General features: G+C 46.7%; 1 protein-coding gene across 1 annotated transcript; it reads right to left on the bottom strand.

Moving 5' to 3' along the window:
- Pxdc1 (PX domain containing 1) lies at positions 1 to 27,059 on the bottom strand. The gene is made up of 5 exons (XM_048348541.1): positions 26,477 to 27,059; positions 11,905 to 11,996; positions 10,957 to 11,074; positions 4,027 to 4,138; positions 1 to 1,120 (listed from the first exon to the last, which is right to left on the bottom strand). Exons 1-5 carry the CDS (start codon positions 26,730 to 26,732, stop codon positions 1,003 to 1,005), a joined length of 696 nt encoding a protein of 231 aa, XP_048204498.1. The 5' UTR covers positions 26,733 to 27,059; the 3' UTR covers positions 1 to 1,002.

Here is a 27,059-nt window from a genome sequence, read left to right as displayed (position 1 = left end):
TCAAAGTAGAGGATTGATTTTATTTACTTAAAATAGATTAAAAACAGACTTTGTAAAAGAATTAGAATTCTCAATAATTTACTATTATTTACATTAACAAATATTAGTCATTAGTAGACAAGGAGACGAGGATGACATACCTTCCCCTGAGCTGAGGGACAGCCGGGGTTGTACCTGCCTCCCTTCACTTCCTATTCATCAGGACACTGTGTCCTTGAACTTCAGACCCTGGGCTGTAGTGACAGAGTGTATACCCAGCACAGAAAGGCTGGGAGTGGCTGGCAGCCAGGGTAGAATTCCTTTCCTCTTGAGGAGACACTTATCTCTTGGGTCAAGTTCATGGTTCACCTGATTGCCAGCAACCTCCCCTCTCTGTAGCCAGAACTTCTACTTGTGCTTGACCTTCTGTGAACAGTCCTTTATGCTATTCTAAAAACTAGTTTCCAGGGAGAAGATGAATAAAAAACCACAACAGAAACCAGTCATCCTGGTTCCCAGGGACACCCTGCACCCCAGAACATCCGGACCCTGTTGTCCAGAAGCCATGACTCATCAAAACTTCCTCCTAAATGCTTTGTATCTCTGACACATGAGGAAATGGTGGGGAGTCAGGGGGGCCAGGGCCCCTAGACCAAGAAGAATGCTCTCCCTATGGAGGCAGTGACAGCAAGAAAAGGCAGTGACAGCACTTGGAGCATGTGCTCTGTGGCACTCCAAGCAGGGCAGTAGGTCCTGGGGGGGGGGGGGGGGCAGGGGGAGAGGCAGGCTGGTGGTAGAAGCCCAAAGATGACCCCTCAGGCTGTGTGGACTTCCACTGTTGAACCTACTATCAGTCTGTAGCCACTAGGAGCCTCTGCAGTGCCAACTGCAGGACACTGGGCCTCACAAGGGGTGGTGACAAAACCTCTGGGTGGGCCCACAGCTTTTTGCCATTGGGGCCACCCAGTGGACAGCATTAGGACATGCAGCCATTGGCTGAAGCAGGGGAGGCCCCTGGAGAAGTCAGTCCAAAATGTCCGTCTCGAAGGGGACCAGGTGGTAATAGGACAGGTTGGTGACATAGGCCTCAGGGTCATCACCATCTTCCATCTCTGAGGTGAACTCGCTGCTGTTTTCAAACCTGAAAGAGAAGACAGAATGAGGGCCAGCTCACTGGACCCCAGCTGAAGGGAAAGAAAGGGCAGAAGTGGTCTTGGTTGGGAGAGATCAAAGCTGTGTGGGAGGCTGAAAGAGGCCCTGGGTGTCCTTCCCAGGCTTGCTTCAAATGGAAGCAAGCAAGAACTGTAACTGAAAATGACCTGGTCAAAGTGTATAGACTGGTAGAATGACTGGTGGCTTTTGTATGGTTGCTTAACTACAGTCAGCAGGGCATCCCTTCATTTATGGGGTGATCACTTTGTTCTTCTTGTTTGGCACCAAACACTGTGCCAGCTTGGGGAACAGCAGTGGACAAGGCAGGAAGATCTGGGCTCAGGAAGCAAGGAGAGGCAGGAAGCCCAGGAGACCCTGGAGGGAGGGTCCTTTGGGTCAGAAAGCCTGTGTTGAGTGAGTGGGGATCCAGTCTGTGAAAGTCAAGTCAAGGACTACTAGAATGTGAGAAACTCACATGGGGAGGGGAGGGGAAGCACAGGTACCCCAAAAGAAAATGGTAATTCCCATCAGATGGAACAGTTCCTACTGCCTGCCCAATGTAGATTTGGCCTCCTGAACTGAAAAATAATACTGGACATTTTAAAAAATGTGGAACTGAGAAAGAAGTGCATGAAGGAACTGCTAAGGCTTGAATGTGACTCCCCACAATGTTCCTGGGTTAGAAACTTAAATTCTCAGTGCAGCAATACTAAGAGGACTGATAATGGATAAAAGCCATTGTCACTGGGACTGGGTTTGTTATTAAAGGAGTGCCCTCCCTCACTCCCTTCCTCCCTCCCTTCCTCCCTCCCTCCTTCCATCCCTTCCTCCATCCCTCCCTCCCTGTCTTCCTCTCTCCATCCTACTCTCATTCCTTCCCTTTCTTCCCCCCCTTTGCTCCCTTCTTCCCCTCTCTCCTTCTCTCCTTTCTTCTCTCAGCCTTCTTTCTCTCTCTTTGGCCAACTTGTAGATGCCCTCCTCCTCCTCCTCCTCCTCCTCCTCCTCCTCCTCCTCCTTTTGTTTATTCCTCTCCCTCTTTGCTGGCCCCCTTTCCCTGGCACAATGCTATAATGTAGCATGCAAGTCCAGACAAAAGGCCACCACCATGTTATGAATTTGCCAGCTTCCAGCACTGTAAGAAAGCCATTCATTTCTTCTTTAGATGGCTCAGGCTGTGGCAGCAGCACACCTTGACCAAGAAGGGCATTCTCCCCAGGGAGGGAGAAGATGCCACTCCTTGTGTGGCTCCACCTTCCTAACTTAGAATCAGTGTCAGCAAGGCAGGATGAGGAGGAGGTCATCAGGCAGGGAAACTTCCAAGCGTGTATGGTGATACACGTTCTATATCTGTGGTTTGATTCCCAGCACTTCAAGACACTACTGACCAGTGGAGAATTGTGGAAACCCAATTCCACCTCCAAGCATGGAGTAATGAGGGAGTCTACAAGCTGTCCAGACTGCACAGGCCCAGGCTTCTGCTGTGGCCACTCCTAACTCATGCCACACTGACCACAAGAGATCCTTTTACCATCTTCCTGACAGACAACCATAATGAGAGACAACCCACCCCCACCTCATCCTGAGAAAGTCCTACTTACAAACTGAGAAGTGGGCACTGCTGGTGTGGCCAGATTCCTGGGTGTGACAGAGCTCCTAGGGCTCATGCACAGCATGGATACAATCCTGGAGACTCAGGCCATTTTATGTCCACTGAGTTATAGTGGAAGCTGCCCTAGCTTCTCAGCACATGACCCAGCCTCATTCTAGTTTTGATCTACATATTCTGAGGGCCACCGAGTGAGTGAGTTTGGTTCTGAGTCTTCCAGACACAAGCCCATCCCCAGGGTGCTCTGCAACCCACACTGCCTCCTCGGGGGCTTCTGAGCCAGACAAGGTTTGCTCATTATCACAGTCTTTCAAGGTCCATCTGTGACAGAGCAGACAGTCCCCTTGTAGACTGGGGAAACCAGGGAAGGTCAAAGAACATCCTGCACCCACACAATCAGTAACACTGGACTTGGCCTAGACACTAAACAGAAGCAAAGAGGGAGACTTCCCTTCATTTGCCTAGAGGCCACGCTGCCTCCGTAATTCACCAGGAAACTGACAGGCAGCAGCAGAGCATGAAGGTAGGTGTGCCCCCTGGCATCCCTGTGCCAGGCTTTCTAGATAGTGTTACAGTTAGAAATTAAATTGTTGGAGGTGGATGGATAAAAGTGACAGTGGATGGGGCTGGGGATGTGGCCTAGTGGCAAGAGAGCTTGCCTCCTATACATGAGGCCCTGGGTTCGATTCCCAGCACCACATATACAGAAAACAGCCAGAAGTGGCACTGTGGCTCAAGTGGCAGAGTGCTAGCCTTGAGCAAAAGGAAGCCAGGGACAGTGCTCAGGCCCTGAGTCCAAGGCCCAGGACTGGCCAAAAAAAAAAATAGAAAAAAAAAAAGTGACAGTGGTGTCATTGGCTGTGCAGCCTTCCATAATGACATGTTTATCTCCCCTATAGGACAAGGTTGATGATCAGACTCCATCCCAAGCCACTGATTGCTCATGAGGCCAATGGATGTATCACACTTCTCTGTCACAGGGGACTGACTCCTTTAAATGTAGAGGGATGTAACTTCCAGCCCTGGGCCTGAAGACCATGTCACATACCTCAGAGAAGCACAAACTGGTTCTTGGGGCCTTGACCCTCACAGTCAGCACCTAAGCGTCCCCACAGATCAGTGAATCCAGACCTCATCAGACTCTAATAAAGGCCATTTTTTAAAGTAAAACTCCAACGCAGTCTGCTGATAGGTACCTCTGGTCCTCCATCCATACTTCTTTATGGGCAGTGAGCCCCAGCCTGGATCACCAGCCTTCTAGAAGATCATTCTAAGATGAGTATACTTACAAATGCTCTGTGGGATCGTCGCCCAAGTGCTGGTCTTGCCTATTAGGTATGCTGTGGTCAATAACTATCGTTTCTGTGTTTGCTAAGCAAAATCCATTGGACCTCATGATTTCTGAAAACCAAAGCAAGAAGGGAAGTATTCAGGAGGGTCAGAATTTGAGGGTTGAGAAGCTTGGGGGTAACACCAAATTTCCCTACTCCCCCTCCCCCTCCACACCTATTGTTCCCCCTTGCTTTCCTTGAATAGCAGACACACACTCAGGGCTCAGCCAAGGGCAGGGATGCCTCTCCCTGAGGAAAGAAGTGCTGCCTGTCTGAGCATCCCAATACCCTTCCACACTGGTTTAAAGTGGGGTCCTATAGACAGAGAGGGACTGAGTCTAGTTTGATGCCTTGCAGATCTATGGCACAGCAATGAGCAGCACTATGCAGGTCCCTGGGCCTTTCCAAGGTTTGGCCTGTGGTAAAGACAGGGATAGCAACATCCACAAACCCAGGTTGTCCTGGGTGTCAAACGAGACCAAGGTGCATTTCATGCCAAATGAGAAGCTTCACTGTTTTCTTTTTTCTTTTTGCCTTACATAATTCTGTATAAACAGTGATTTTTTTTCCCCCCATGGCAGAGATATAGTAGAATCTTGATATCTGTATGTATAAGAGACAGTGACTGAGGAAAACTTGGAAATTCTCAGGATACATAGAGGGCTGCAGGGGCTTGACTCATTTTCTCATAATGCCACCCAACTTCCACTAAAGACACACTGCTTTCCAAAAAAGAAATCTCAAATTTGCATGTTATTTTGATAAACACCAAACTTTTCCCATAAAAAATCTAAATAGGTTTGTTTTTTGCTTAATGCCAGTACTGTTGCTTGAACTGAAGGCCTGGGCATTGTCCTTTGCTTTTTCCACTCAAGACTGATGCTCTACTGCTTGAGCCACAGCTCCACTTCTGGCTTTTTGCTGATTAACTAGAGATAAGAGTCTCACCAACTTTTCTGCCTGGGCTGAGCAGAGCACAATCCTCAGCTCTCAGCCTCCTGAGTGGCTAGATTAGAGGCCAGAGCCACTGGCACCTGGCTGGAAAGTATTACAGTAAGTCTTAACACAGATGCAGATCCCGGAGCCTCTCACTGTAAATGGAATGGCTGCATGGAGCCATGCTTCATTTTCAAAAATCAGTCCTGCCCCAAATCTGCCTGTCTGAGGAAGCTCATAAAAACTCTAAGCAGCCTCCACACAGCCACCTGACAGCCCTCACCCTTTTCTCCCACCCCTTGTCAAAGGAATTTGACAGGGGAAGCCTAGAAGTTCAAACACATGTCACTGTTAAGAATCATTTCAGAACCAAAAAATTATTATTACCTTGCATGCCTGATCTTTCTTCCATATGAACTCTGGAGTTGTGGAATATGGAATCTTTATTTACTAAGCCCTCCAAAACAGACTGACAAAATTCCTTTCTCAACTGTCTGTAACAAAAAGCCTTGTGTACATCAATGTTGTTTCACTGCTTGCAAAAGCAGCTGGATTGTGAAAGACACTAAGGTGTGTTGGTGCTTTTGTGCCTCAAAGCCTTAATCCAGGCCTCAGATATAACTTTCTAGAACAGAGTATTTCATGAAAGATGGTTCCCAAGACGCTCAGGATCCCATTTCTGCTCTCTGTGAGCTCCAGGACCTGGAAGACACCCCAAAGCAAACTGTGCAGGTGCTGTGCAGCTGCTAGGTTTGTAACAACCCTTTTGGGTGAGTGTGTGTGTGTGTGTGTGTGTGTGTGTGTGTGTGTGTGTGTGTGTGTGTGCATGCCAGTACTGGAACTTGAACTCAGGGCCTGAGTGCCATCTCTGAACTTTTTTGTTCAAGGCTGGTATTCTACCATGTGAGCCACAGCTCCACTTCTGGATTTTTGCTGGTTAACTGGAGACAAGAGTCTCCTGGACTATTTTCCCTGGGCTATTTTTGAATCTTAGTTTTCACATCACACCTTCCTGCGTTACTAGGGTTACAGGTGTGAGCCATTGGCACCTGATTGCAGCAACCTTTGGAACATACATTCCAAACTATGGCTTGGAGAAGGATAGAATATTGAAAAGCAAATCATCCCTTAAAACATAAATGGGTCATATCTCAGCGGACTTAAAACCTAGCAAAATCTACATGGCTTGTGTGTATGCCTGTGCTTGCTGAAAATGAAGCCTTGATTTGTGAAAGTTTATAATTCTATTTATTCTGTTACTTGAAAATAACTAAGTCCTAGGAAGTTAGGTGCTAATGACTCACATCTAGCTACTTACGGAGTATGAGATCCAGAGAGTCACAGTTTGAGGTCAGTCTGGGCCTAAGTCCACAAAAGCCCATCTCCAATGAATGAGCACAAAAGCAGGGCCAGAGGTATGGCTCAAATGATAGAGCACCAGCTATAAGGAAAATGCTGCTGAGCAAGTGCAAAGCCCTGAGTTTAAGAAATGTCTAAGGAAGAGCTAAACAAATTATAAGTTGTATACAGTTTACAAAGAAGAAAGAGCATGAAGCTCTAGTAAGCCCCACTGTACTAAAAACCCAACCCTTTCTCCTCAGTGTAGACACAGGACAGCTCATGACAGAACACAAGGTACCAGCTAAGTCTTTGTGGCAGTCCACTCTCAGCAGCATCAGCAATGCAGAACTTTGTAGTAACAAAGGCTGGCCAAAGGGGCCACATGCTACATGAAGGTGACAGCTTTGAATTTGGGTAGGGCTGGTTCAGACCCAGTCTGACTACTGCCTATGCCTGGGGAGCAGATTACTTCTTGCTTGGTTTCTTCTTCTGTAAATGTGAATGACAGTATCCAGCCTCCAGGGCCTAGCCAAAGGTTAAATGAAATGACATTTATAAAGAAAACATTGGGGGCTCAAACAAATTGTAATTATGGCTACCTCTGTTGGGAACGTCTTCCAATAAATTGTGATAAGTGGGTAAAAAAGCAACCCTGATGGGCTGGGAGCCAGTGGCTGATGCCTATAATCCTAGCTACTTAGAAGAGCCCAGCTGAAAAAGCCCATGAGACTCTTATCTCCATTCACCAACAAGAAGCTAGAAGTGGAGGTGTTGCTTAACTGGTAGAGTGACAGCCTTGCATGGGATGCAAGTGAGTGAGGCCCTGAGTTCATTTACCCTCCCCCAATACAAAAAAAAATGGAAGAAGCCTGTCTGTAATCCTTGCTACTCAGGAGGATGAAACCCAGGGAGAAATGGCCATAAAACATCATCTCCAAATAAGCAACAAAATGCTATACTGGAGGCATGGCTTAGTTAGAACACCAATCATGAGAAAAGCTGAATAAGAGCTCAAAACTCTGAGTTCAATTTCTGATCTGGCAGGCGCGCGCACACACACGAATGCAATGATTAAAGAAAAATGGCAGCACCTAAAACTTATCTCCAGACATACTTAAAAAGTGAATTTTCTGAATTTCTGTTTAGTATTAAAACAAAAACCACCAGGCCACTTCAATAACACAGCTGCCTGACTCCCCAAAACAGTTAAGTTTTCAAGGTCTTCTTTGCAGAGCCAGTGGAACACAGGCCTCATCTATGCTAAGTAAATTGCTCTACTATTGAGTCCTCATACCACTTTGTTATACCCATATTTGTCTCATGAAGTAGAGGCCTGCTTTAGCATTGTTTTTGTACCAGTCCTGGCACTTGAACTCAGCCCAGGACCTATCCCTGACCTTCTTTGCCTCAAGATTAGAGCTCTACCACTTGAGTCACAGCACCACTTCCGGCCTTTTCTGAGTAGTTTATTGGAGATAAGAGTCTCACAGACTTTCCTGCCTGGGCTGACTTCAAACCGCCATCCTGAGATCTCAGCTTCCTGAGTAGCTTGGATTACAGGTGTGAGCTACCAGTGCTTGACTATATTTTTAACTTTCTGTCTTGAGTTGACTTTAGAGAGTTTCACATACCCCTTAGCAGCATTTCAGAGCAACTGTATCCCCTGGCTAAGTCCAGGACATTAACTTTGGCACCAGACTAAAACGTAAAGCCCTTACCACTACAGTGTCACTGGTTTCTGCTAATGCTCCCTCTTTCAGTTCCAAGTCCAAGCCAGGACCCCTCACTGCCCTGAGCTTGCTGAGCCTTGGCCTCCTGGGGCCCTTGTGGTCCCTCCCTTTCCCTGGCTTCTCATCATGGTGATGATGCCCTTGGGTAAGGCACAGAGGACTGATTGCCTATGAAGCACCTGTCAAGCTGGGCTCCTGAGTGATCAGATGCACAACTTTGCTGGGGGGGAGGGGGGTCCCACAGAGTGAGGATGTGTCTTCTGAGTAATACCAGCACTTGCATGTGTGCTTGTGTGTACCCACGCATGTGCAAAGTCCAAAGGTCCTATGATAGGTGATGCCAGCCTGAGTAGATGAGTGAGGCCGCCAGATGTTTCCAAAGATTGCTTTCCTTCCCCTTGTAGTTAATGGATAATTGGGAGCCTGAGGACTTCAGACTGTGTAAACCTATTTTTCTCCTCTGGTTTGCATCACCCACCTTAGTATCCACCTGTCTCACCAATGGGTCTTTTCTGCAATAACTACTACTGTGCATGTAGTCCCAGTGGTGATTTTTCTATTTTGTAAGTGAAGCTACGTCCCCTATGCTACCACATCATGAATTCTATTCCTTTCTTTCTACAGGCTGTCTCAGCCATACAAGTATTCTTAACATGTTATGCCCCATCTGTAAGTCCTCTGAGGGGGAAGAACAGAACCTACAGCAACCCTTTTATTAACTGGCTAAGTGGACCATCCCTGTGTAATAGAAATTAATGCTGAGATGGTACACATGCCAGATTAATGAAAAGTGATATTATTTTTTATTTTCAGGCCTCAACCCTTGACTGACCAGATCTTGTGGCTGCAATCCATCAGCTCAATTAGCCAGAGGAAGACTTAGCTCTACACTCCCCTTACGCTGCATAGCCATAGCACAATGCAGAACACTGTGCTTTCTTAGATTTGAGGAGCATGTCTCTCGCATGAGGCAAAGCATGCTTCAGATTGAGTGGTTCTCTGAGCTGCAGGTCACAGTTCTCAGCATGGCTAGTACCTAGTGCCATCTAGTGGAGACCTGGCCACTAAGTCATCTCAGCATTCCACAAAGGCAAGGTGTATGCAGAGCCTGATGCTTCCTCAACCATGATCCTAAACAGTGGCTCAGAGCCCTGCCGCAAGGTACCACCTCCCCAAATGCCATGTTAGCCACAGAAAGTACTAGGAAATCTGAGTTGGGGGAAGGATGGTAGGCGTAGGTCTCAGCAATGAAGGGTATTTTTCTAAAGGGGTGGAATGAACCAGAACAGTAGATGATCTTATAGTATAAGCCAGACTCCAGCAGAGAAAGTGCAGGATTGGAAGCGTAAGAAATGAAGTCAAAACTTGACTGTGGCTTGGACCTTGGCACATCCAGGTAACTGAGGGGAACAATGGGTTTTACCCCAGAGGAAGATGTGAGAGAAGTAAGCTCTCAGGAGCTGGCTGGAGCCTGGCATCCATACTCAGTGCATTCTGGAGAAAGGGAGAGGTCATGTGGACCAGTTTCTAGGAGGTCAGCCCTCTCCAGCCCCTCATGCTGAGGTGGAAACACCAACTCTGGGGCTATGAAGCCACATGAGAACATTGTCTCAGGGATGTGGGTGCTTCCTGGAGTGCATACTGCCTTAAAATGCAAGTGGAGGCCATCTCTCCTCTCTCCACGAGTAGCCAGCCACATCCTGCCCAGAGAAGTGGGGACATCACTGGCCAGCTACACACCCTTGCAGTCTGCCTTCCATGGGGAAGCCCTTGCTCACACACAGCAAGGGGGGCTGGTCTGGAAGCCAAGAGGAGAGCCTCAGAAGAGGAGGAAACACCACAGTGGCCAGGCTATTCACTCTGGGAGGAACAGCAACGCCTTTGTTGGCCCCAAGCCTTGGCACAGAAGTATTTTATGTTGATCTGAAGTTGGCTCCTGCTAGCCATACCAGTCTATGCCCAACCCCCTTTCCACAGGGCCTACCACAACCTCAGGGGTGTCGCCTTCTTCCTCTAAACTCTCCTTTCCATTTCTTCCCCCTCCACCCCCAACCCTGCAGATGAAGGATAAGCATGGCCTTCTAGACCTGGGCCCTGCAACTGAGTCCTGCACAGAGGCTGGGAGGAGGCATGTGTACAGCAGAGGCCCAACCTTGGTTCTTGTAAAAGGTCACAAAGAACACACTTAAACCCCCATGTGGAGCTCTACAGTTACCACTTTAAATTTCATCTTGATACTTTCAGTCCTTCAGGACAGACATGGCCACTACTCCATCTACATCACAGTGGAAAGCAGGAGAGGGAGATGTGGGATGGTAACATTTGGGAGTTATTTTTGCAGACAGCTCTGCACATCTGGTTGTCCCTGCAACTCAGGGGCTTCCAGGTCATCCCAAAGCCATGGCCTCACTCCTCTGAGACTCAAGGGAGGTCCCTGAGACTCTTACCTCCAATTAATCACCAAAGTCAGAAATGGAGATGTGGCTCAATTGCTGAAGCAACAGCCTTGAGTAAAAAAGCCAAGTGAGAATGTAAGGCCTTGGGTTCAAGCCCCAGTACTGGTAATGTGCATGTGTACAAGTACGCTTGAGCATGCACACACGCACAGTGTCTTGCTAATGTCACTATTTCTTAAGTGTGTTCCAATTCATATGCAAAAAGAAAATCCTTGAAAGTAGGAAAGGCGTAGACTACAGGTTAACAGGTAGAAAACATGCTGCTTAGTAAAACTCAAACAACCATTTCTCATGCACTGTTTTCAGAATTCTGATCAATTGACTTTCTGGAACCTTGGCTGCATCCACCCTGAGGCCAAAGCAGAAAACAGTCAGCCACTGCAGTACATCTTTACCCCCAGCCCCATTGATGCCCCAGCTCTCACCTGATATTTTGACAGGACTTTGGAAGCTGGGTTGAATTTTATGTACGTTATCATTTTTTAATACCTGATCCAGAGGAGATCTTTCAAAGAAGGTGAGCACAACTTCTGACCTAGAATACTGGGAAGAATCACAGCAATGAGAAACACAATGGAAAGTTCCCACCAGTTAGCTCCACCTAGTTACCTGAAATATGGTTCCTATATCATGCAAACTGGTCTGACACTAATACCCAGGGCTTTCTAGCTGTTCTGAAGAACTTTCTAGTTGTTCTGAGGCTCCGTGGCTTCCCAGTAAGTACTAAGGGTACAAGCAAGCCAGCCTCTCCTTTATTTACTGCCCAGGGGGCTAAAATGCAAAGCCAGGGGAACAGGATGCCTGTGAAAATGGCTGCACTTGTGGTTCACACATATCCTTCGTTTATTTTGTGCCAGTACTGAGGCTTGAACTCAAGGCCTGGGGGCTGTCCCTTATATTTATCTGCTCAAGGCTTATACTTCTCCCACTTTCTGGCTTTTTGGTGGTCAATTGGAGAAAAGAGTCTCACAATCTTTCCTGCCTGGGCTGACTTTGAGCCCTAATCCTTATATCTTAACCTCCTGAATAACTAGAATTACAGGTGTGAGCCAACACTGCCTCATACCTGGCCATCTCCCTTTTTCATAGTAAACTGAGATCCCTGTTTGTCTCATGGGGAGTGAGATACTTAAAGATCTAATGGTTCCTCATGTTCACTTTGTGCCAGAGGGGGGAAAAACCAAAAGGGGAGAGAGAGAGGGGGAGAGTGAAAGGGAAGCACATAGCCCACAAGTCAACTTGAGGAGCAGAGTATCCTAAGTGAGATATAGCACGAAGGCCAGTTATGGGAAGGGTGGATGCCTCTTCAATTTGGAAGATGGCAGGTGGATTCCCTCCCTCCTCCCTGTCCCGCCTGGACCCGCCATTCTTACCTTGCAGGGCATGCTGATGATTGTCTTAAGCAGCTTCTCCACCTCATTGAGCCTAGTCTCTATGTCGTGAGCATCCTTTATGGCTACCAGCCCTACAAGACAGATAGAAATGTCCTGGTCAGAATGTAATCACTGACTCAGGGAGGTGGGGAGTGCCAATTGTAGCTCTAGGATTCCCAATCTCTGGCTAGGATGGGTGGCTAAGAAAATGGAAACTCTGGGGATAAGGCTGGTAGCCATACTACATGGCAGCTGCAGGTCTCTGGCTCTGGGCACCTGCAGGACTCATGTCTGGCCCGGGCAGAAGTTCTAATGGTAAAGATAAGACCCCTTGGGGGTTGCAGATAGAGTTCAATGGTAGAGTGTTTGCCTGACCAAGCATTAGTGAGGCCTGTGAATTCTAGTTCCAACATCATGAAAAGCAAAAGCAGACCTCCTTGATCTCTATTTTATGTTGAACAACACTTAATTACTACAAGGGGTACCAAGCTTCCATTTAGTGGGATATCTCTAAATCAGAATGTAAGTTATTGACTTATAAAAGCCAATCAGACCCAGCAATAGAAAAGATTGTTCAAGTTAAAATATAGCATATGCATGGATAAATTACCATGGTAAAACCCCTTGGTAGAATTAATATGCGATAAAATAAAAAAATGACAGGAGAGTAAAAAAGGCTCTGGGTGTGTGTCGGGGGGAGGGCAGTCAGGTATCAGTGGGAGGGAGAGGAGGAATGGAAAGGGTAAATGAGGGTGAATATCCCAAAGTACTTTATATGCATATGTGGAAACAGAACCAGTTGAAATTGTTTTGAGAAGTGAGGAGGGAGTTAAAGTAGAGTGAGAGCCAGGTACCAGTGACTCATGCCTGTAATCGTAGATACTCAGGAGATTGAGACCTAAGGATCTCAGTCTGGTTCAAAGGTAGCCTGGGCAGACAAATCCTTGAGAGTCAAATCTCCAAGTAACCAGCAAAAAGCTGGAAGTGGAAATGTGGCTCAAGTGGTAGGATGCCAGCCTTGAGCAAAAAGCATAGCAAGAGTGCAAAGCTCTTCAAATCTAAAATATACTTAGAGGCCAAAAAATTAAACCTCCTTAAACTCTTAAAGAAACAGCTACCTAATTAATAAATGAGATAAACACTTATAGAGACACTTCTCAAAAGATCTAAGAGTGGCCAACAGACCATGACAAAATGTTCAACATTTCTGGCCATGAAAGAAATGCAAATCAAAACAACATTTAGATTCTACCTCACCCCTGTTAGAATGGCCATTATCAGGAAAACTGCCAATAAACAGATGCTGGATGTGGCCATAAGGAAATGCTACTACACTGTTGGTGGAAGTGCGAACTTGTTCAGCCACTTTGGAAAGCAGAGTGGCTGAACAAGACTCAAAAGACTAAACATGGTGCTTCCCTACAACCCAGACATTCCACTCATGGGCATTTATCAAATAGACCGCAAATGAGGTCATACTAAAGCTACCAGCAAAACCATATTCATTGCAACATTATTTACCACAGCCAAGATATGGGATAAACCCAGATACCCCTCTATGGATAAATGGATCAAGAAAATGTAATGGAATTCTATGTGTCCATCTCAAAGAATGATATTGTACCATTTGTAGAGAAATTGAATGACTTGAAAAAAAATTACATTAAGCAAAGTAGGCCAGACCCAAATAAACATAGGCTACGTGGTTTCTTTCACTTGTTGTAACTAGAATGTGCCTATAAATCTACAAGTAAACACACTGGATGGTGAAAGACAAAAAAAATGCACTTGGACATCATAAATTATACAAGACTCTAGACATTCACACAGTGAGACCACAGAAGAGGATCACAAAGGCTCAATAGCTATGTGCATATGGTCATATAAAATGATATTTATGTAAATGAACTTCAAGAAATGGAACCAACAGGCTTTCTTGTTAGTTTTCTTTTTTCTCCTTGTCATTGTTCTTCATTTCTGTACCTTTTGTCTTATATGTCAGTTTATCCATTTTGGGGACAGTTACGGGGAACACAAAAGTGATGATGGGACAAGGGATGAAGAAAAGCAGCAGCAATACTAGACAGTATGTTGAAAATGAACTATACAACTGGTGGGGAAGGGAGTCAGGAGGAAAAAAACTGGAAGGAAAGGAAGAGGTGCCACTGTTCATTACATAATTTATGTAACTGTTGGAGCTGGGGATATGGCCTAGTGGCAAGAGTGCTTGCCTCGTATACATGAGGCCCTGGGTTCGATTCCCCACCACACCACATATACAGAAAATGGCCAGAAGTGGCGCTGTGGCTCAAGTGGCAGAGTGCTAGCCTTGAGCAAAAAGAAGCCAGGGGGCGGGGCTGGGGATATGGCCTAGTGGCAAGAGTGCTTGTCTCGTATACATGAGGCCCTGGGTTCAATTCCCCCGCACCACATATGCAGAAAATGGCCAGAAGTGGCGCTGTGGCTCAAGTGGCAGAGTACTAGCCTTGAGCAAAAAGAAGCCAGGGACAGTGCTCAGGCCCTGAGTCCAAGCCCCAGGACTGGCAAAAAAAAAAAAAAAAATACACAAATTTATGTAACTGTAACCACTCTGTACATCACCTTCACAATAACAATAAAGAGTAAGGCCCAGAGTCCAAGCTCTAATACTAGCAGCGCGTGCGCACGCACACACACACGCACACACACACACACACACACACACACACACACACACACAGATTGGGAAGGGGTAAGATTGACAAGGTACATACATTGTAAGCATGTATGGAAATGTCACAATTAATCCTCCTACTACAGTAGTAATGTATTCTAATGATTATTTTTAATTAAAATCTTTTTTCAGAAAGAAGAAATGGTCCAAGTCTGAAAGGTAGAACAGGATATGTGTTTCTGACTAAAATATACAACAGGATAAGGATGCCAATCCTGAAGGCACCTTCTATAGTGCGATGTTGAAAGATCAGGAGCCCCATTATCTGAGAGGGTACAAACTAAGCCCCATCAGTGGGTGCCCAAAATCAGAAAGCCAGGGCTGATCCCCACACCATGTGTTTTTCCACCTCAGCTCAGTATACATCACATGCTGTAGCTACAACTTTTATAGCCTAAGGGACGGAAAACCTAGTGTGGTGTTCTTTACAACCTGAAGAAGGGAAAGTCATTCTTACCGCAGATCCTTGTGAACTTGGCAGATACTTTTATTTACTATTGACACCTTTTACCTTTTCACTTAAACAAAGCACTTATGGCTTCTTTTTGGCATATCTGAATCACAAGCTTCTCTATGATTTGGGAACCTTAGTAAATAAAACCAGGGTATCTGAACACAAGTCTACGATAGCACATCAGTGGATCTGACTACCAACTACTAAGTGACTAACAGGCAGGTAGGCTATACAGAGTGCAAAGATCCGATAGAAGATTCACCGCATAGCCACATAGAAGGGAAAAACTAAGATAGCTCAAAACTCTACCCTGTTACTCCAAATGGCATGCCACTTAAAACATATGAATTGTTTATTTGTAGATTTTCCATCTAACAGTTTCAGACCATTATTGACCTTGAGTGACTGAAAGAACAAGAAGCAAAACCAAAGGTAAGGGAAGACCACGATATTCACCCAGCCCCACGACCTGAAGGCTATCCTAGAAGTTCTGCTCTAGGCCTCATATTGTTTCCTCAACCTAAGGAAATATTTATATTTCTGCTGGGCCAATGCCATGAATCCAAAATGAGGATGGCTGGGAATGTGGCTTAGCGGTAGAGTGCTTGCCTAGCATGCATGAAGACCTGGGTTTGATCTCTCAGAAACATAAACAGAAAAAGCCAGAAGTGGTATTGTGGCTTAAGTGGTAATGTGCTAGCCTTGAGCAAAAAGCAGCTCAGGGACAGTGCCCAGGCCCTGAGCTCATCAAGCCCCAGGACTGGCAAAACAAAACAAACCCCAAAATCCAAAACACAAGAAACAAAAATGAGGATGGCAGAGGGAGAGGGTAGGTGAAACAAGATCTCCCAGAGAGGGGCATTCTAAATCTATTCCACCAACATCTACCTGGGGCCAGAGCTCAGCCTGGAGCTCTGAGGCTCCACCAGCATGGTAACTGCAAAAAAGGGTGGTTGGCCCAGGACCCACTACCTCAGTGACATGGGGAAGGGCTTGCTCTGGATTGCCAGACCACAAGGCCCATGTAAACTGAGCCCATATTTAGACTAATTGTGTAAATGCCATGTCTTTGCCTGGGGGAAATCCAAAGTGGGCAACACTTGTGGCTCTCCAGGAAATGGCATCTGTGTTTACTCAGTCACTGGAAGTCCTTGATGGCTATTAAGCTAAGCAGTATTTTGTTGTTACAATATTATAGCTCAAGGCTGTAAGTGGGAGATGGGTGCTTTTCTATCTCTACTTCCCAAGACAGTTTCTATCCACTAGATTTCTAAAGAAGGAAATTAAGTAACACAAATGTGACTTTGTATGACTCAAAGTGTCACCATCCTTGTGAGCTATACAGTCCAACAGCACAAGCCTAGACCCCAGAGCTATAACCAATCATTCAAAGTCCTCCAGACATCCTGCTTTAGTTTTGTTTCTCAAACAGTGAAAGGCCTCTTCAATTCCATCTCCTGGATCTACAAAAAAGATAAAACTGATTTCTTAAACTACCTGATTGAAATTAAGAGACCAGAGCACATACAGTTTATGGGAACTTCCAAAAACAGGAATGCTTTGTTTTGTTTTTTAAGTCTGACTACATGGCATGGGGACTCTTCACAATGGAGTTAAGTCCAGACACTGAACTGGGCCCTCTACTTCTTAAAACAGGGGGTCAGTGGCCCCTCCCCCTGGCCTACCTGGTACACATATGTCCCTGCTCATCCATGGAGATGTCTGCTCATCCATGGACCCTGCCTGATCCACCCTCAGCCTCTAAAGAGCCAACCATTTGACTGACCCACTGGAAAACCTGCACCTCTGTCCACACCCCCATGTACTCAACCCTCACACCTGCACTGTAAGCAGAGGAAGAAACTGCGCCACCCTGTCCACCACCCTGCATGTTGGGATAAGAAAAGAAAAACATGCCTTGTATACATGAAGCCCTGAGTTCAATCCTCAGCACCACATAAACAGAAAAAGCCAGTAGTGGCACTGTGGCTCAAGTGGTAGAGTGCTAGCCTTGAGCAAAAAGAAGCCAGGGACAGTGCTCAGGCCCTGAGTCCAAGCCCCAGGACTGGAAGAAATGAAAGGGGAGGGGAGAGGAGAGGAGGGGAGGGGAAAGAGGAAGGAAAAGGAAAAGGAAAAGGAAAAGGAAAAGGAAAAGGGGAAGGGAATGGAAGGGAAGGGAAGGAAATTTTTGGCCATTACCATAGTGCTATTCATTGTTTATCTGAAATTTAAATTGAAATAGGTATCCTGAATTTTACCTGTAAAATCTTGTACAGAATGTTAAATAATTATGCAATTTATGCACACACATTATAATACAGTATAGTCTCATATTGTATAGTATGTGTAGTCACGGGCTACATAAGGACATCTTGGTCATCAATGTTGCTATGACAGAAGGTTCCAAAAGAGTCTATCCACAACATCATAGCTCAGTTTGTGTAAATACACTGGATAGTGTTCCCACAACAAAAACCCCTGCCCTTCAGCAAAGCAAAGTGTGTGTGTGTGTGTGTGTGTGTGTGTGTGTGTGTGTGTGTGTGTGTGTGTAAAACTGCTATTCTCTGCACCTAAATGTTTGGAGAAAGTCTGCAGATGAAAAAACAACCAACTCAAACTTCTTTGGAAAATTGTCCTGGGGCTTGAACTCAGGGTCTAGCACTTGGTTGGCTTTTTTTTTTTTTTTTTGCTTGAGGCTAGTGCTTTACCAGTTGAGCCACAGCTTCACTTCCAGCCTTTTAATTGGAGATAATAGTCTCTTGAATTTCTCTGCCTAGATTGTCTTTGAACTATGATCCTCCTATCTAAGCCTCCTGAGTAGCTAGGATTACAGGCACCCAGCTTTGGAAAGTTGTTCTTAAAAAGAAGACAATTCTATAACTCATTCCAAGAGAGCTTCTTTATTTAAACACAAACAAAACTATCTTTCAACTTTTATGAAAACTAGGATGCTAGTTTTAAATCTATCAAACTACTGACACAATAGTTGTATTTTTGTGCTCTGAAAGTATAATTCCCAGGAAAATTATCCTTTGGTATAGTCCAGGTATGTGGCACATTTACTATTTCTCCATAGCATTGTTTAATGACCCCAAACTATTACAGGGTTTTGTAATTCTTACATTGTTTGCTGGCCTTGGTTATACCTTTGTTTTTCCTAATTGGGTTTCCAATTTCCAAGGCCAACACTTCACATGAAGACTACATTCTGCTCTAGACCCATCTTTTATGATGGCCAAATTTCAACAACAACAAAAATACAGGACACATCAATCTAAATTTCAGATAAACAAAGAATAACATGACAGTAAGGATCAGAGTACTAAATACTCACTGTTTATTTGATGTTAGAAGTGAACTGCACATCCTGTATTTCATCTTTTGCCACTCATTTTTCCAGGATGTAGAGAGACAGTCATGAATCACCCATCAAGACTCTAGACATGGTACTGGCATTTTGTTTGGGACAGAAGAGCCCCATGGACCAGACTTCAGCCCACCTTCCCAGCCCTGCCATTTCTCCACATCCTCTAGCAATGACAAGGAAAAGGGCCCACTAGTCAACACAACCCCCAAGACAGCCCAGACACACCTCTGTGAGGCTTTAGCCCCAAGAGAGAGCCAACTAGGACAACATGTGTTTCAACTACTCAGCCTTCTGATTTATTTCTGGAAACATACAGAAGATATTGCCTCTTTAGATCAGATTCCATGCTTCTGACTAGAGGTGAACTGGCCCTTTTTAGACACATGAACACACTCAAAAGTTGAAGGCAAAGATATCTAAATGGGGGGTGGGAAATGTTAGGCTGATTTTTGAAGCTTTGGGCTTTCAGGCCCATTTATCATTTAACTTCTGATTCTGGCTCCTAGATGACATCAAGCTGTCAATCTGAACCAATGTGTGTGTGTGTGTGTGTGTGTGTGTGTGTGTGTGTGTGTGTGTGTGTGTTGGTGTGTTGGTGTGTGCCTATACTGGCATTTGAACTCAGAGCCTAAAGCTGTCCTTTAGTCTTTTCCATTCAAAGACAATTCTCTGCTACTTGAACCACAGCTTGACTTCTGGCTTTTTAACAGTTGAAAATAATATTCTCGTGGCCTTTCTTGCCCAAGCTGGCTTTGAACAGTGATCCTTAGATCGCAGTGATCCTCAGAAAGCAGTCTCCTGAGTAGCTAGGATTACAGGCAGGAGCAACTGGCCCCTGGAATAATCACCTCTTTTAAGAAGAGGGAGGTCCTCATTTCTCCAACGAGCCTGCCTACCAGAGTGACAAGGAGCACAAGGCCCTTCCCCAGGGGCAGCCACAGCTGACCCCACAAATGGTGAATTCAACACAATTCACTGAAGTTAGCCACTGGACAACGGAACATAGCCAAGACAAGCAGGAAAGAACCAGCAGGCCTGGCCTCCCATTTCAAGCACTGGGTCACTGGTCACCAGCCCATGTTTCTGACAGACATTGCCCAAGTGCTAGCCTTTACAGTGCCTGTCTCCTGGACACCTCTCCTCATCAATTATCTCAAAAATAGGTTCTGTCTACCAGGCAACAGTGGTTCAAGCCCAGACTTCTAATTACTCAGGAGGCTAAGATCTGAGGATGTCAATTTGAAGCCAGCCCAAGTAGGCAAATCTCAGACTCTTATCTCTAATCAACCAGCAAAAAGCTGGAGGTGGATATAGGGCTCAAATGGCAGAACACCAGCCTTGAGCAAAAAACAAAAAAGCTAAGCAAGAGCACTATGCCCTGAGTTCAAGCCCCAGTATCAGCACAATTTTTTTAAAAGCACACATAGTTTCAATCTAAAATCCCACATATTTAATGTGTAAGCAAAACAACACAGAATAAAAATAACTGCACTCTGGGGCCACAGTGCAGAAATGAAATAAAATTTCCTCTTGGGAGTTCTAATTGCTTCACACTCCTATAGCAGTACGGTCTTCAAACCCTGCTGCCAGGACACCAATTCATCACAAGCATGCAAAGTAGTAGCAATCAAAGCAGGACTTCTGGGGGACTCCACCTTCCATATACTGCTTTACATCCCAGACAAATGATCAAAATCGTGAGCAACTCCCAAACTAGCTGTGAGCATTTGCATGCATGTCTATCCTACCGCTACACTTTTCCTTGGGACTCAAGTCATTTGTCTCTCAATGGCTAGTACACTGTTTCCAAATGTCACCTGCTTATTGTAAACAACAATTTTAAACCTTATTTGTGAAACTGTGCTTAAACATAGTAATTTAGGGCTATTTAAAGCTGCAGGGTTTTACATTCCAAATATTGTTAATGACAAGACCATCTATGAGATGGTCTAACATCATTTTAATGAGGGGATATGAGTAAATACCGAAATCAGACATTAAAAGGAAATGAACTTCCTCTTGATTATCAAGCTGCTGTTCTGAGAAGAGCCAGCAGGGGGCAGGAAAACACTGTGGAAGCTGCAGAATTTGGTTCACTGACAATGGCCACATGAAGGGATGTCCACCAACTACATCCTGAAGTTGGAGCAGAGGACCCTGGAAGTTGTTCTAAATTTTGGTAAAGCATAATCACTAGTAAACCTCCTAACCTTTAAAAATACATTGTAGTCAATTTGTGACATAAATTTTACCTAGATTTGCTCAAACAGTTGAGAATTTGAAATATATACAGATATGTAGATATAGACAGACATACACATATGCCACTTTATATAAATTTTGATAGACAAATTGCACATAGAATTAGAGGGTAAATATCTGCCTGGAGCAGGCCAGACTGCCCTTTCTTCTTAAAGGACTTTGGTCTTAAAACTTGATATCATAAAATGTGTTTTGGACAGTTTCAAGCCTGGCTATTTTGTGCAATTACAAACAGCTGGTTTATTCCTGGCTTCGAAAATGAGAAGCAATCTAACCACAAGAGCAAATATGAACAAACACAGAAATTGTCACACAGAAATGAGGACCTCTGCTTCTGACAATCATCACCCCGGGCTTCCCCTGAGGAAGACTTGGAGTCAGACTCCTGCTACTGGGATTCTAGATAGAAAGGGAGTATGACCAAAGCCCAGGCTCTCAGAGGGTCCAAGCTTTCCTCACACACAATAGGAAACCCTGGGGGACATCCCATCAAGGAAGCTTCCAAATGGGGTCAAGTAACAAAACATTGAAATTATTTCTTTTCCATTTAACAAATGTGCCCATTAACCCGCCCTGCCTGAATTCAAGTGCTTTACTTGGGGTAAGTGCCAATGTGGCCACTTGGTATGCTTAAGGGACCTACTGAACCACTCAGAGGTAGAGCACACTTATTATGTATATGCAAGGCCCAGGGTCTCATTCCAAACTCCTAAATAAATAGGAAGGAAGGAGAAAACATGTACCAACAACTGAGAGTGATCTGCCCTCTGGTCTTGTCTCAGCCAGCAGCTTCCCTAGCACCTACACCCCTTAACTTTGTTCTCCAGAGGACATTGTAATTGATGCCTTCCAGGAGACTGTACATGGGTGCATTTTCCATGTGCATCATTAGCTCCCTGGTGAGCTCCAGAGATGCCAAACTGACCATGGCCCTAGTATTGGACTGGTCTTAGTGCACCTTAACACTGGATGCGGGGGGGGGGGGGGGAGGAAGGACTTAGGGGTAGTTTGGAGTTTGAACTTAGGACCTTGCACTTGCTAGGCAGATATCGTACTACTTGACGCAATTACCCCCCCACCCCCCGAGCTTTAGTTATTTTTTCAGATAGAGTCTCTTGTTTCTGCCAGGGTGACCTGAAACCATGATTCTCCTCTCTATTTCTCTCTTGTATCTGAGATTACAGGTGTACACCACCAACACTTGACCATTGATTCTGCTCTTATGTTAGGAGATCACAATGCAGAAACTTCTGTTGCCAGTCTGGTGCACTATTTGCCAAACCAGATGGCAACAAACTATTAACCCAAACCTGTTGTTAAAAGGAAAGTCTATCTATATCTCTAGGGGGCAGCCCAGGGTTATCCAGGAGAGGCAAAAGCAAGTTCCTTCTCCTTTGAAATTTGGTGGGATTGACCTAGAAGCAAGCTGCAAAAGCAAGCATCTATCCCTGGCTCTTTCTCCAGGTCTGCAGGAACTTGGGTATCACTGGAGGGTCTAGAATAATACAGTTCTAATATCTGTCAGCATGACTCAGGGAACCAGAAACCAAATACATCCAAAAGACCATTTGTGGAGAGAGAGAACAGGCATGAGGAAATCTAGAGCTGAACCAGAACAGAAGATGAGGAGCAGGCTACACTGAGTTTTCCCTTGACTATCCACATGAAGGCAGTATGTATGGAGACAGGCATGGGGATCAGACCCCTAGTTCGTCTACAGCTGGGGATGTGGTGGGCACTTGCTTCTAAATCACAGGCATCTCCCTTTCAAAAAACAACTATTGGCACAGGTGGATGACAGTCATAGTGATGAAGTTGAGCAGACAGGTACGTGAGTACCATGTGCAGGCTCATATCATAGGCAGCTCACATCTGAGGCCTTACCTGGAGAAAAATGCTAAAAGCCACACTCTAAGCCAACTCCAGAGCCACCCTGTTCCCACACAGCTTCTCCTGAAGTCATACTACTGTGAGACATGGCAGTCCCGTACCTTGGGATCATCCTGAACCTCCTCTCATGCCTGCCCTCCAGCCCATCAGTGTTTCCCATTCCTCTCCCCTCCAGACCAACCAGTGTCTGACCCTTCTTATTCTGGCTCTGCCACACACCTGGCCCCAGGTCCCAGAATCTCTTACTCTACCTCCCTTGTTCTGTTCTGATCTTTCTCAGTAATGGAGAGATGTTCAACTTGGGTGTGATCAATCATCTGCTCAGAGCCTTTAGTGACAAAAGCTGCCTCGGAATAGGAGCCCAGGGTGGACTGTGATCTGCCTCATTCTCTACCTGCCTGGCCTATACTCTCCACTCCAGCCACAGTGGCCTCTTCACTACACAAATCCACTGCACACACATCAGCCTCAAGGCCTTTGCACTGGCTTTTTTGCCTGGACGCTGTTCCCCATGTATCCACTTCCTGCTCCCTTCTTTCCTTCAAGTATCTACTCAAGTCACTTGTCTATGAGATCATCTCTGATTGTCCTGCCTAAAAGCTAAACCCTTCCCCTATGCCTAGTGTCATAGCCCCTTTCCCTGGCTTACTTATTCTTCTGAATACGTATCACTATCTAATATATTTTTATCACTGTTATCTTTTTATTATTGCATCTCTTCTAACCAGAATAAATACCTTTTTGAGTCTGTTCACTTCAGTGGCCCCAGCATCTGCCAGTATGCTTTAGGCACATGACAGGCACCAAACAGATATGTGACTGGCCGAGTGAAAGCAAAACCAAGATACTGACTGTACAGTTGCCAAGAATCAAAGATCACCTGACAACTTAGAAATAGGATCTGTGGCAGCAGGGTGACCAGGCCAGCTCAGACGTCACAGGCCTCAAATAGGTGATACTGGAAAGAAAAAAAGATTGAAAGAGTCAATAATCAAATTCTGCATCCTGTTTGAGCCTTAAAGCCCAAAGCCTTCCTAGCTGGAAGAGATGTAAAAAAGAAACCTCAGCCATTGTCCAGGCAGGAAACCCTGAGTATCATTAGGTCTTCAGTACGAGGGACTGTATTACAAGTACAGAAAAGCAAGAGGGGAAATACCAAGCCAGGGATAGTTTTCCCAGGAAACAGTCAGCTCCATCCCCTAGAGCTAAGGACGATAAAGACAAGAAAGAGGTGAGCCTATGAGATAAATCCAGGCAGAAAGCTACCAGGCCTGCTGCCAGGTTAGGGTCTAAGGAGAAACCAAGGATCCAAGAAAAAAAGATACAGGACAGAAGCAAGACAAGTCCTGTGGCCAGCTTTGCCCCCAGCTTTGCCTTGCCAAACAGAAAGGGTAGGAAGGTAAGCTGGAAAGCACAATGCCTATATACTTGCCTTCAACTTAAATAGTTCTGCTGTATATCACCAGGACACATATGAGGCCCATGGACACTTTTTAATGAAACCAGAGAGCACCAATTTAAGTCAGCCCAGAAATTTCAATAAGTACAGATAGGAGCAAATTATGCTGAGAGAAACTGGTGCTGTCACAACATTTGGTTGCTTTTTGTGTTTTGTATTTTGCAAATCCAGATGGTCGCTTTATGCAAATAATAAATTTGCATGGAAACAAGGTAGCATCTGCTTTTTTATTACCATGAGATATTTTATGTAGCCAATAATTTTTCTAGATTAGAAGTATCAGAGTTTGCAAGCACTGATGGCTTGTATTTATAATCCTAGCTACTCAGAAGGCTGAGATCTGAGTATCTCCATTTGAAGCCAGCCCAAGTAGACAAATGTGAGACTTTTACCTCCAGTTAACCAGCAAAAAACTGAAAGTAGAGGTAAGGCTCAATGGTGAGCACCAGCTTTGAGTGAAAAAGTCAATTGAGAGTACAAGGTCCCAAGTTCAAGCCCCAGTACTAGCATGAAAATAAAGTGGGGGAGGGGGATTAGTAAAAGAATGACGTCACTGGCATTGTGCCCAAAAGCTCAGCTGGTTCTAAGAAGCGCAGACCCACTTGAAAGGAGAGAACCAAGATCCAGCATGGAGACATGGCTTGACATCTTCCTTCCTCTGGTCTCCCCAACCCCTCTTGATCCCCTCCAGAAGCTTGACCAGACTTGCAAGAGACCTTGACCAGACAGGACTCATGAGCAGCCAATGCAATGGCTCTAACAGGTACATAACAAGCTGCCAGAAAATCTTTTAAGCCACTGGTCCTCACCCTATCCACCCTGTACATCGTCATGTCTACTTCTCATTTGTGTTCTCCTCTAGGGACTTGAAGGCAGCTCTCATCATTTCCCTTCTTTTTCTCTATACTAGTCACCCACTAAATATTTTATTCCTACATGTTTTCACTCTTTGGAGACTCACGGCCATGGACCTCACAACCCTAGAACTGACCCTAGCCCAGTGTGCATCAGTGAACAGAGATAGAGCCTGGGGTGTATATGGCAAGCCCTCCCCTCCCTTCCACCCTGCAAGGGTGCCTGGACCAGAAGCCCTGTCTGGAAGCAGCTGACTTGACAGGAGGGACAAATGGCTTTGCCCTCTCCTATGTATCCCAAGCTTCACAAAAACACAAGTAACAGGAACTTGTGTCACAGGGAAGGAGCCAGATTCCAAAGTGTGTGTTTAGAGTCACAGCTAACTTAGGGCACCTGGCCGAAAAACACTCAGATGTCCAGTCTTTTAACGCAGAAGAGGCCACTGAATAAACTGTCCCTGCCTAATGCTTTCCTGATTTGGGCATTCAATTGCTACACTGCGAACAGAGTAACAAACAGCAACTCGGGAAAGCACTGAAGCTAGAAGTGATGCTTGATGGAGAACTTGGAGAACACCTACCACCTGCGGCCCTGGGAGGCAGACCTTCTCACTTAGGCCCCACAGCTGCTGGCTAGGAAGCGTTCCCAAAGGATGCCTGGGCCACAGGACGTGTCATGAGAACCGAGCTCACCATCCATCCTCCTAATTCACTCACAAGGTGAGGCCTACCGCCAGGGGGAAAGCAGACCACGACCAGAGAAACAAGCAGCCAGCGACCCCAGTACCGATCGGACCACCTCGGGTCAACCTCTCCAAGCTGCCGAAATCTCTGATTGGAAGAGGCCTAACAAATGCGGAGAGCCCTCCCACCCGGTGGCCCCTCCTCCCGTCCCAACTCTAGTCCTGCTTACTTCTCCCCTTCTTCCTGCCCCTCCTTGGCAGAGGGAAAAGGGGAAAGGCGCCACAGTTTCTGAAAACAAGTCTCCGCCAACCAAGAGCAGTCACAAGGCAGGGAGGAGGCGGCCACAGCTAATCAAACCCAAATGCGGCCCATCTCAGGGTGGGGACCCTGGGGTGTCCGCCGCAGCCGGGGCGGGGCGCCCCGGCCGCCGGGGGAGGGGCGGACACGCCGCTGCGTGGCACGTCGCGCCCGGTCAGCCGTCGCGGGGGCCCTCCCGTGGGGAGGACTCAGGACGGTCGCCAGACCCCACACGACCCCAGCTCCAACCCTGGAGAACTCTTGCCAAACGTTCCCCAAGCCCCTTCCTGCCGCGAAGGTTGGGGTGCGGCGGGCGCTCCGGGCAGGGGACTGGGCCGAGTATTGGCCAGCCCCAAGGGTCCCTTGGTGACAATGAGGGCACGCGTCCTCCGGCCGGGGCCCTTTGCCATCTCCTCTCCCCGGGTCGGAGCTTCCCGTCCGGCCAACACTGGCGCCCCGGCGCTCGTCTTAAGGGCTCTGGGTCTAAGTGTTCCCGGTCCCTGAGGAGCCAGAGTGACAAGACACGGTCCCTTGAATTCTTTCCCGTTTACTCGGTGGCACTGAGCAGCCACTGGGCGCCGCGCCCCCGCACCTTGTCGCAGCGGCACGCGAGCCAGTTCGGGCCGGTCCTCGGGGAAGGCGTCACGGAGCCGCTTACACAGGCGGTTCAGATCGGCGAGGCTCCGGTGCAGGTAGAGCACGCTGCGGTCCGACCACTCGGTGCGGATCTCGAAGAACTCCTCCTCGTCGCCGCGCCGGCTGACGATAAGCCTGCGGATGCCGTTCACCCAGCAGCCGCGCACGAACATGTTCACCAGCGACGTGCCCTCAAACACCGCCGAGGCCATGCTGTGGGCCGGGCATGCCCCCGCCGCCCCGGCGCCCGCGGCCCCGGGTCTCTGCCCGTCCGCCCGCCGGCAGGAGGCGCGCCCGCGCGAGGGCGGGTGGCCGCGCGGGTCAGTCTAGAACCCAAGGTTGCTCAGGACCCAGGGCGGTGCGGGGCGTCTCGGGCAGCGTAGACCCGTGTTTGTCCGGGAAAAGGTCTGGCCTTGTCCCAGCCTCGGCCCGCGCTCCGGGCAGCACCGCGGTTAGTGCGAAGGCCAAGCCGGGCGGCGGCTTTATAAGGCACTTCCCATCGCAGGCGGCGACGTCGAGTCCAGGCCGCTTCCGCCTCC

The sequence above is a fragment of the Perognathus longimembris genome, chromosome 6 (genome assembly GCF_023159225.1).
Source record: "Perognathus longimembris pacificus isolate PPM17 chromosome 6, ASM2315922v1, whole genome shotgun sequence".
In the NCBI taxonomy this organism is placed as follows: domain Eukaryota; kingdom Metazoa; phylum Chordata; class Mammalia; order Rodentia; family Heteromyidae; genus Perognathus; species Perognathus longimembris.
The sequence above is the reverse complement of the archived record's forward strand: the minus strand, read 5'-3'. Positions and strand labels throughout refer to the sequence as shown.